Raw genomic sequence first — 12169 nt, 5'->3', positions numbered from 1 at the left:
TGTCTTGCAGTCAGTGACGCTAAACACAAACGCCTGCCAGAAAATGAGTGAGGTCCTGGATGTTTGGTACTGAGTAGCTGTTCAGTATAGTACGAGCACTGAGAACTCTGTAATCACCAAACACCATAACAGATCTTTTTTTTCGGGAACCAATTGATGGTTGAAGCCGAGGACCTGTTTGGAGGGCTGTATGGTGCCAGTTTGTAGGAGTTCGTCTACCGCGACCTTAATAACCTGGAGTGAATCTAATGATGGTCTACCTGCTCTGTGACACACTGGATGTTGGTGTAGTAATCATCTTATTAACCATTATGTTTTAAATGGCACACTGCGCAAATCTTACAGGGAAGAGCATGGAGACATATTGGAGGGAGTATGAACAGAAAGCTTACTACTGACCTTCATGCCAGAAAATGATGATGGTGCTGTAGCTGCATCCGCAAATGGTGGAAGAGGTTCAGCATCGGCTCGGTACAGAGGGGCTGAGGGGACGTGGAATTAAGTGGATGTATCTGGTCGAGAAGGTGCTGTGCTATGTGGAGTTCTTTTTTTATTTGAAGAATTCTGCAGTGGACACCAACATTTTCATGTTATAGATAGAGGTTTGTCACGTACCTGTAGAAATAGACCTGTTGCACTTTCTGTAAGTGATCGATAGCGTGAAGGCAGTCCTTAAGGTACTAATAGCCACAGGGAACTCCCTCGAGGGCTGAAGTTGTATAATGCAGGCTGCTCCAATGTGCTGAGCCACTAAGTGGATATGACTGACGACACCTATGACAGAGTGGCCACTGACAGTGAATAGAAATGTAGCCGTACGTATCAGGAACCAAAGGGAAGAGTCAAAGGAAGTCTCTACTGAGCACTGGAACATCAACATCCGCAACTATAAATATCCAGGTGAAAACGTTGTGGAAACCGAGTTCCAGTATGCAGGCCAGAGAACCATAGACTCGGATTATCGAGTCGTTTGCTGCACAAAGCTGGGCAATTGGGCTAGACGATGTAAAAATGGTTGGTGAAGTACTGACTTCCTAGCCAGAGTCAACAAGGAAGTGTTGGCCGTTGACGTGGTCGAGGACCAAAAATGAAAAGTCTGTTGTCATGATGAGATTGAGGGAGAGAGAGCCAATATCATCATTATGGGTGTCTAGGTGGCTTAAATTTTCTGTACAGTTTGGTGTGCTTCATGTGCATTGAGTTTGGGAAGTCACATGGCAGGCGATAGTCGCGAGCAGAGTCACCAAATTGTGCACGTTACCAGCAGAAGAGGTTATGGACAGGTGCAGGCATGGCGCAGTTGGCAGGGGGGTGGGGGTTTGTTGTGGCAGAGTGTAAGTGGTCACTCCAGCCAGAAGTGGTGATGTCAGTGTTGGCAGACATTGGACAATATCAGCTTGGTTCATGGTAGCTGGAAGGTCAGCTATACTCCCACCCCAGTTGAAAGTAACGTCCAGTCCAATTTTTGTCAGTGTTATTAATATATTGTTGATCCTGAATGACGGAAAATATTCTGGCCATAAGTTTTTGATGTGCATCTAATTGCTCTTGCACATAGCCGGCGATGGCCAGCCGAAATTTTGCAGCATCTTGACAACCCATAATCTCTGTAGTGTAAGTGTAAATAATTTGAGGGGGTAATCGATACTGTAGTTGTGACATCATCATAAGTCATGAATTTAGTGCTCTGCTATAGATGGAATGTAGAATGTTAGATAACACCACCACAATCCAGAAAAGTAACTCATTATTCGTTCTAAGTCGGTACAGTGTAGGTACATGTACACTGTCAGAAACCATTAACCAAACTGCCAGTCGGAGATGCTGGCATGTGGTCTCAGTCATCTATCAACAACATTCTTTCTTGTCACAGAGTTCCCAAATGCACATGTGTTCTTGAATGGCGCTTGGGTTGTTATGTTATGTCTTATTTTTTAAAAAATAATTCGGCTAATCTGAACTAAGTGACAATTTCTGCAGTGAAGTGGAAATTTTAGACTGGAAATGAAGTTGTCTAACTCTGATATTTAATTTGCTAACTAAATCGGAAAGCAGCGTACCTGATTTCCAGGAGTCATTAGTATAAAACACTGATGGTCGGAAAACCATTACTTGACTGTTATCGCAAGACCACTTCAGTCCTTGACATGTAAATACAAGAGTGGAAAACTGTTTCCGAAATTCGGTTTTCCTCTTCCAGAAGTTGTGTCTCATATAAATGTAGCCAGTGACTAGGTGGTGCCGACACTTTCAGTGTGGTGAAAACAGTCTGAACGAAGTCCCCTTCACATTTGCCGTCAGATCACACCACAAGTCGTCATGTCAAAACATTCCACAATGCATTTCAAATGGCGACGTTCACACAGGCCGTCAACTGTCCGTTATGTCACGTCATGTCAAGGTTTCTCGTGAAGAAAGTTTTAATGGTGTTGTCTGCTAACATCGGAAATTCACCTACTTTCGTCGCGCTCAGTCAAGTTACAGTATTGGATTTTGTGCTGTTGTTTATTTGTAATCTATATTATGCTACATGGTTTGTTTTCGTTTGTGTTTGCAAATATGCCATGACAACTTGCATATTTTTATACTGATTGTTCCTTCACAAGCGAGGCCAGATATCTAATTATTTAATTTAGATTTTCCAAAAACGGATCAGAGTTCATAAATAAGAGCATTAGTTGATTAAGCGATTTTCATCAAATAACATTTTAAGCTAAAAAGTCAGCTCTTATGTAGAAGGCAAATATAGTTATTTACGACATTATTAGTTATGTAAGGAAAAACATAATGAAAAAGTTAAACAGGTTCTATATAGTCACTTATAATTATTGTTCCATATGTTTCAACATACATATTTTAAGTAGCAAATAAATGTCGATCTTTTGAAATTTTGTTTCACTTCGCAGCACTTTATCACACAAAACGATCAGTTTTGTGTGGTAAAGTGCTGCGAAGTGAAACAACATTTCAAAAGATCGACATTTATTTGCTACTTAAAATATGTATGTTTGTTCTTGATCAAACAACGAACATTATGAAGTTTCCTTTGGCTATTCATAAACTCCATCGTGGTTAGTTCCTCATTTCCAGTACTAAACTCCGACATTTTTTTCATCGATGGTAACTCATAACCTCACTTCCACCGTTTGGTATGAGGCTAAGTTAACTGACCTCATGTGTGGTAATGGACAGTGGTGCTGTGACGTAACGTGATGTGACAGTCGGTGTGAATTGACACTGAAGGAGAACGAAGTGGTAGACCATCTCTCTGTAAATAACTAGGAATTACAAGCATATTGGAGGGTCTGGAGCATGGTAATTAGCGTATATCAATCGAAGCAATGATGGATAAAGTTAAAAACCACTCAATTATCAGATTTCAATATCGTGCATGACATTTTGGACATGACCAAGGCTTCTGCCCTCTGGGATGCAGCACTACTCACCACTTTTGAAAAAGACCACTGAACTGATACAGGAGTGGAAATGTTAAAGTTGAGTCAGGCCAATCCAGATTATTTCTTTTGCAACTTTATCACCATGGACGAATGATGCATGTATATGGTACGACCCCAATAAAATAGCAAAGCAAGTAGTGGAAACATGTGGGTTCATCACTATCAAAAAACAGAAACCTAACCTTTATTGAATGGGTGCTGTGAAGTGTATGCTGTATGGAATGTTTTGACATGACGTTCCATTCCATTGTGTTCCATTGTGTGTAAATTGGCTTTAACTTAATGAGAGGCACAGACCTGAATTGTAGAAAAAGACTTGTTTAGGGTACAAATTGAAGAATGCTGAAACGTCAAGAAGTCATGAATTTGGTAGTGGAATGAGTGATGAAAATTGTAGATGGAGACAAAGCCAGCTCAAGATGGCATTCAGTGACAATATGTCTTGTGCTAAGTACACAAAAATATTAAAACTAAAGCCAGGTTTCAACAGGCATGATTTACTTACACCACTACTAACATAATTCAACTTACATGCTGGTAGCATCCTACTTACACACTGTCATGCCAACTTGTGTGCAAGTTACGAAAGTTGAAAGGTGTTTAACTTTTTTGCATGAAGTCGCTTCTCACACCATCATCTACGAGCTTAACCAACATGTGCTTGGTGGATGTACTCTCATTTTGCTTTCATTAATTGGACAGTAGACATTTTGATTCGTTTGTTTATGTATGTGAATAGTTAGGGCCATGGAAAAAAATTCTCTTATTCTTCAATTAAATATATATTTGTCAAGTGGCAAAATGTTCTTAAGCCGTGCTTACTCTAAAGGTAAAAACAAAGCAGAACTGTTGAGGCAAAAACCTTAAGGCCAATTCACACTGGCCATCATGGCACCGCCAAGGTGTATTCATTCTGTCTGTCACGTCACGGGACGTCAAGTGACGTGATTTCAGTTTACATGGCTGTCCTTCGTTTTCTTCTTCGCTGGGAATTGCTTCTTTGCAAGACGTTTTTTCAACTATTTTTTCGTGTGAAGTGCCCATAGACAGTGCCTGTATATGAATGCTGGAGTCCACTTTTGTGAGAAATTGACATTTATTGGACTCAAATGGTTTGCTGCTTGTAGGGTCACATGTATACTAGAGAAGAACAATACAGAAAAGAGCATGGATCCTACAAATGTTTTTAAGTGGTACAGAAGGGGAATTTCAAACACTATACAAGGAGAACAAGTAAGAGGCATTTGTATTTTATATTTTAGAAAACTGAAGCATCAGTTTTTTTAACTTGTTACTTCAAATTGCATCCAGACTTACTAAAAGGAACACAGTGCTACAAGCTGCCATCACATCCTGTAGAAACTGGTTTGTTTAAAGTTAAATTTAGTTGCTAGTCCAGTGCTAATTTTTATGCAAATTTCATATTTCCATCATTATCTTTACCTTCAAGATATATAAGTTTGCTTTCCATCTTGTATTTGGATTTTTAATAATCCAAGTACCTTATATGTACTGGGCTTAGCTATTGAAAACGCATAAATTTGTCCACCAAAGCTTACAAATGTGATTCACACACAATACAGAGAGCTACTTAACAATAAATAAGCTTGACATAACACATCTTTAAACAACAACTTGCAGTGTCTCAAGGTTTAAGTCCAATGCTTTATGAAACATTACAAATGCATGACAACATACAAATAAATTCCACCGACTAATCAATCTGATTCTAGCCACAGAACTTTTTTGAGTTGAAGTTGCAGCCCAATTGCAGTCCAATTCACTGTAAAGATTAAATACAGTGCCTAACGTATAAAAATTCACTTTATAAATGTAGTAGAGGGTAAGTAATTTAGTACACTCATGTCATACAGTCCAGATTGCTGCCCCACTGCTTCAGTTAATCTTTCCCAATTTATTATAAATTTTAACAAAAGAAATAACGAAACGAAAATTTTATAACAAATTTATAAAAAAAAGTATAATAAAAACTTCAAAACTATCTGTTCCCAATTTTTAGGGAGATATTAATGTTGTCCATCTTATTTACATTCGTCTTAGACTTGATGCGTGACTTCATATTGTGCAGTTTCTCATAATTTGCTGGTCTGAAATTTCTTTTCCAAAACTAACCCTGTAATGGTGTTGTATCTCCTTAATACTGTCTGCCTTCTCCCTTCTTGTGGCCGAAGTCTGTGATTTGCTGATGATAGCCTGATAATCTTTTATAATATTCATGAGGCTAATTCAGTATCTTCCATTTAGGCACAGAAATAACGTAAGAAAAACTTTCGGTAACACAAGGACATGCAAACGAAACAAACTAAGAAAGTTCTCTTTGCTGAGAACTTACTCACAAGGGAACCTCCCCATCACACCCCCCTCAGATTTAGTTATAAGTTGGCACAGTGGATAGGCCTTGAAAAACTGAACACACATCAAGAGAAAACAGGAAGAAGTTGTGTGGAACCATGAAAAAAATTAGTAAAATACACAAACCGAGTAGTCCATGCGAAGATAGGCAACATCAAGGACAATGGGAGTGTAGGGGCGCCGTGGTCCTGTGGTTAGCGAGAGCAGCTACGGAACGAGAGGTCCTAGGTTCAAGTCTTCCCTCAAGTGAAAAGTTTAATTTTTTATTTTCAGTTTATGTGACAAACTCTTATGTTTTCATCACTTTTTTGCGAGTGATTATCACATCCACAAGAAAACCTAAATGGAGCAAGGTAGAAGAATCTTTTTACCCATGTACAAGTTAGGTGGGTCGACAACATATTCCTGTCATGTGAAGCACATGCCGTCACCAGTGTCGTATAGAATATATCAGACGTGTTTTCCTGTGAAGGAATCGGTTGACCTATGACCTTGCGATCAAATGTTTTCGGTTCCCATTGGAGAGGCACGTCCTTTCGTCTAATAATCGCACGGTTTTGCGGTGCGGTCGCAAAACACAGACACTAAACTTATTTCAGTGAACAGAGACGTCAATGAACGAACGGACAGATCATAACTTTGGGAAAATAAGGAAAGTAAAATTTTCAGTCGACGGTAGACTTGAACCAAGGACCTCTCGTTCCGCAGCTACTCACGCTAACCACGGAACCACGGCGCTCCTGAGCTCACATTTTCCTCTGTCTTCTCGATTGATCTGTGTTCAGTTTTTCAAGGCCAATCCACTGTGCCAACTTATAACTAAATCTGAGGGGGGTGCGATGGGGAGGTTCCCTTGTCAAGGGAGAGGTAGTGAGAAAGTACTCCCGGGTCAGAGATTATACTTTGTAGTTTTTATTCATAGGAAACGGAGAACTTTCTCTGAGAATGTGCTTTTGCACTGAGTATCTACTCTGGAGAACGTTCTCCTTTTTATTCATATGACCCATTTGGCAGATGGGCTGTCTGGGGACAGAATATCTTGGTGCCGATCGAGTGCGCTCGGCTGGCCTCGGATCTGCATATCGTAGCGCTTTCTGGTGGTAGTCAGCGAAAGTTTATGTAATCTGCTGTGTACTATTCGCATGTTTTGGTTGTAATGCGTTCGTTTACGTTAATATAGCCCTCATTTGAAAAATGTAAAAATAGAGTTGCAATTTGTGCTCTGTAACATGTGTCAGTAATAAAAGCTTACATCGACAAATTGTTCATGCTACAGCCATGATAATCGAAATTTCCTTGAAAGTTAATATTTCTACAACAAGGCAGTGTCGGATTCGACACCGCCTTGTTTTCGTTTGGAGAGGAAACGGCGCTAATGTGTGTTACATAGCGTATGTAAACCAAATGAATTTGATTTATAAGGGGAATAACAGTTTCTTTTAGCCAAGTGTCATATATGACAAACTTTACTTTAGGAGAGTGATACTCAGCTGAGGAGCTAAGGAATAGCTTTCTATTTAACCTGTAATCCATACTGTAGATTAATTTATACATCATTCCCCTTGACTTTTCATCTTGAACGCCTCAGATCTTGCTATCCCAGAACATTATGGAACAAATTTCTTCAAAATCGGAACTGATGAAATAATAAATTTATTATTTTGAACAAGCTGAAAGTTCGCACTTTTCTGGAAATTTCTTCATTCAAAACATCTTTAGCGAGAAAATTTTCTAGGTCACTACTCCGAGCTTATGCACTGTACAGCAGTTTCACCAATTTTCAAAGTATTTATCACACAGACAAAAACAACATAAAGACTGTTATAGTATAGATCTTGCTCTAACAAATAACTCATTAAACCAACTTGAGTATGTCACAATGCCTGTCAGCTGTTTCTGACTCTCCACTCAAGCGCAATACATTAATAAATACTTCTGTACCTCCATGATTGTGAAATATGATTACAACAGTCTTTGCGTTATAGGTAAATTCATTACATAAAAATACATATCAACTCGTAAACTGCTTTAGTCAGATACTAACTTCGCGAGAGTACTACATAAATTTACGTCACTTTAAGATAAAATTCAGGTTCAGGTTAATGAAGGAAACCAGTTTCAATGATGTTTGGGCAGCCATTGTTTATAAACACTGGATTCGAGCCAATCTATCTGCTCGTCTGTAACCAAAAATGGTTCAAATGGCTCTGAGTACTATGGGACTTAACTTCTGAGATCATCAGTCCCCTAGAACTTAAAAGTACTTAAACTTAACTAACCTAAGGACATCACACACATCCATGGCCGAGGCAGGAGTCGAAGCTGCGACTGTAGCGCCTAGAACTGCTCGGCCTCTGTGACCAGAAATATATAGTATCAGTCGTTTAAGGTAATAAGAACTGGTACATTTTATCGCGAAAAATTACTCTTAATATGGGGAGAACTTACCAATGTTTTTAATTGTGGTATATGTTTTCGAAGTTGTTTTTGTGAAGTCATTCATTTTCGTAAACTAGATCCTAAAACAATATAAGCTATCTACGCGGTTAACATACAGTAAGTCAGCCGAGCTCTACAAATCGGCCACGCGTTTGGCACCAAGATTTGCTGTCCCTAGACACAAGTCCATCTGGCTAGTGCAATATCTTTCACAGCTTGGTGACAGGAACTTTGGTGGTGTATTCTAGTAGCGGGAGCTGTACACAAGAACCGAAAGAAACGGATGTGTGTGTAATTATTTGTGTCTTGTGTGTAAGTACGGATTATCCACAATGACGGTGGATTTTCTCGAATATTCGGATATTTCTTCGGAAGTAAAAGGCGCTATGGTAAGCTGTTTTTATAGACTGCTGTTTGTAATTTTTTGTGTGCTGAATGAGGATATTTTTTAATTTGAAATAGCACTTCACTAATAATATGTAATTTGTAGCTCTTTAGTCGCCACATAGCTTAAATGAGAAAGCAGGATATCCCTTGAGCATTAAAAACTACATTTCATATAAAGCACAGCTTACACATGGCTTGAAAGACGTTTTGGAGACGACTCATCCTGCTATTTAGTTGAATATGTTAACTGGGACTGTTAGACCAGCCTAAGTAAAAACGTCTATTAGGTTTCAGTTTTGACACCGCATGGCCACAGCAGTGAAGAGTAGGTACATTGTAAAAAAAATTGTGAAAGTGCATAACTATGCTTCATTCTGACAGGGTACTAATTACGTAAATAATAGCAATTCTAGTTTAATGTAATTTATTCAGATATTTGACATTCGCGCGACAAGTGGTAAAGAAAGTGAGTATTACATTCAAATGTTCTATGTTTTTGGTTATCGTTTCTGACATGTTCCACACCCACGAGAATCATCTCATTTTTGGTTCTGTGGAACGAAAACTTAATCCAATCTGATTGCAAGTGACAATTATGTGTTCATGTGATAATGTTCAAATTGTACTTTGGCCACCATTTTAGCTCGTCTGTCCAGGTGGGCAGTTGTATGTTTTTGTACTGTCAACGAAAGCACCTCCCCATTCCTGTGCAACGTATGTGCACGTCTTAGGTCATCTTTGCTAACAAGTAACGTTAAACCATGGGAAAGACTGACAGATGTGCATCACAGGCTATGCTAGTCCATCCTTCCTCCTCCTTTGTAGTTTTTCATAATATGTACCAAAATATTCGCAGATTTGTCAGAAACATTTAATATTTGATGCTGCCGGATTGGAAGGCGTGTTTACCATTCGACTTTATAATCTCAACCCTATGGAAAGCGAATATTTTATAATTTAATTTTCCTTTGTAATTAATCACATTGTGGTATAGAATGCGCATAGGGGTTTACATAGATTTTTAGAAATAGTTGATCCTAAAATTTTGGTTTTAGTGGTAGACTGATTGGGATTACAGAAGCGGCCGATTCCACCCGTCTGCCTTGACGTCACCAATATGGCGGAAATGACCATTCTCAACGTCTCCAATAAGGCGCCTATGACGTCATTACATAAACATGACAACAAAGACGAAAATACCTATAAAATCAGTAGACACATCTCCATCCAATAACATAATCAAACTAATGTGGCCAGCACGGGAAATTGGTGGTTTTGGGTGGGGACAAACTAAATATACACACACACACACACACACACACACACACACACACACACACACACACACCAAACCACAGAAAAACACCACAAAATTCCCAAATTCCGGTCACTTCCCGTCGTGTACTTAGCTCAGCCGCAATTTTCGATACCAAAATATGAAAGCCAACTACTCCAAAAATTATAATCAGACCGCAACTATAGATACCACAATACCAACACCTAAAACAACAAAAATTGGAATCAGATGCTTCCCTTGAGATCAACAACAGCTCACAATACCAAACAAAACACGTATAGGTACGATGAAAAATTGGTATCGGTCACTGCCCATGACTTGTTGATGTTGATGTTGATGTTGTTGTTGTTGTTGTGGTCTTCAGTCCTGAGACTGCTTTGATGCAGCTCTCCATGCTACTCTATCCTGTGCAAGTTTCTTCATCTCCCAGTACCTACTGCAACCTACATCCTTCTGAATCTGCGTAGTGTATTCACCTCTTGGTCTCCCTCTATGATTCTTACCCTCCACGCTGCCCTCCAATGCTAAATTTGTGATCCCTTGATGCCTCAGAACATGTCCTACCAACCGGTCCCTTCTTCTTGTAAAGTTGTGCCACAAACTCCTCTTCTTCCCAATTCTATTCAATACCTCCTCATTAGTTATTTGATCTACCCATCTAATCTTCAGCATTCTTCTGTAGCACCACATTTCAAAAGCTTCTATTCTATTCTTGTCCAAACTATTTATCGTCCATGTTTCACTTCCATACATGGCTACACTCCATACAAATATTTTCAGAAACGACTTCCTGACACTTAAATCTATACTCGACGTTGACAAATTTCTCTTCTTCAGAAACGCTTTCCTTGCCATTGCCAGTCTACATTTTATATCCTCTCTACTTCGACCATCATCAGTTATTTTGCTCCTCAAATAGCAAAACTCCTTTACTACTTTAAGCATCTCATTTCCTAATCTAATTCCTGCAGCATCACCCAATTTAATTCGACTACATTCCATTATCCTCGTTTTGCTTTTGTTGATGTTCATCTTATATCCTCCTTTCAAGACGCTATCCATTCCATTCAACTGCTCTTTCAAGTCCTTTGCTGTCTCTGACAGAATTACAATGTCATCGGCGAACCTCAAAAGTTTTTATTTCTTCTCCATAGATTTTAATACCTACTCCGAATTTTTCTTTTGTTTCCTTTACTGCTTGCTCAATATACAGATTGAATAGCATTGGGGATAGGCTACAACCCTGTCTCACTCCCTTCCCAACAACTGCTTCCCTTTCATGCCCCTCGACTCTTATAACTGCCATCTGGTTTGTGTACAAATTATAAATAGCCTTTCGCTCCCTGTATTTTACCCCTGCCACCTTTAGAATTTGAAAGAGAGTATTCCAGTCGACATTGTCAAAAGCTTTCTCTAAGTCTACAAATGCTAGAAACGTAGGTTTGCCTTTCCTTAATCTTTCTTCTAAGATAAGTCGTAAGGTCAGTATTGCCTCACGTGTTCCAGTATTTCTACGGAATCCAAACTGATCTTCCCCGAGGTCGGCTTCTACTAGTTTTTCCATTCCTCTGTAAAGAATTCGTGTTAGTATTTTGCAGCTGTGGCTTATTAAACTGATAGTTCGGTAATGTTCACATGTGTTAACACCTGCTTTCTTTGGGATTGGAATTATTATATTCTTCTTGAAGTCTGAGGGTATTTCGCCTGTTTCATACATGTTGCTCACCAGATGGTAGTGTTTTGTCAGGACTGGCTCTCCCAAGGCCGTCAGTAGTTCCAATGGAATGTTGTCTACTCCGGGGGCCTTGTTTCGACTCAGGTCTTTCAGTGCTCTGTCAAACTCTTCACGCAGTATCGTATCTCCCATTTCCTCTTCATCTACATCCTCTTCAATTTCCATAATATTGTCCTCAAGTACATCGCCCTTGTATAGACCCTCTATATACTCCTTCCACCTTTCTGATTCCCCTTCTTTGCTTAGAACTGGGTTTCCATCTGAGCTCTTGATGTTCATACAAGTGGTTCTCTTATCTCCAAAGGTCTCTTTAATTTTCCTGTAGGCTGTATCTGTCTTACCCCTAGTGATATTCGCCTGTACATCCTTACAGTTGTCCTCTAGCCATCCCTGCTTAGCCACTTTGCGCTTCCTGACGATCTCATTTTTGAGACGTTTGTATTCCTTTTTGTCTGTTTCATTTACTGCATTTTTATATTT

General features: G+C 39.3%; 1 protein-coding gene across 2 annotated transcripts in view; it reads left to right on the top strand.

Annotated features, from left to right (window-relative positions):
* Positions 1-8498: 8498 nt before the first annotated feature.
* The window catches only part of LOC126176216 (FACT complex subunit Ssrp1), a 113824-nt gene continuing 110153 nt past the window's right edge, over positions 8499-12169 (top strand). For both annotated transcript variants that reach the window (XM_049923371.1, XM_049923363.1), the window contains exon 1: positions 8499-8659. In XM_049923371.1, coding sequence (XP_049779328.1) covers positions 8603-8659 — 57 coding nt within the window. In that variant the 5' untranslated portion in view covers positions 8499-8602. The remainder of the gene's footprint in view (positions 8660-12169) is intronic.

Source organism: Schistocerca cancellata, chromosome 1 (assembly GCF_023864275.1).
Source record: "Schistocerca cancellata isolate TAMUIC-IGC-003103 chromosome 1, iqSchCanc2.1, whole genome shotgun sequence".
Classification (NCBI taxonomy): domain Eukaryota; kingdom Metazoa; phylum Arthropoda; class Insecta; order Orthoptera; family Acrididae; genus Schistocerca; species Schistocerca cancellata.
The sequence above is the reverse complement of the archived record's forward strand: the minus strand, read 5'-3'. Positions and strand labels throughout refer to the sequence as shown.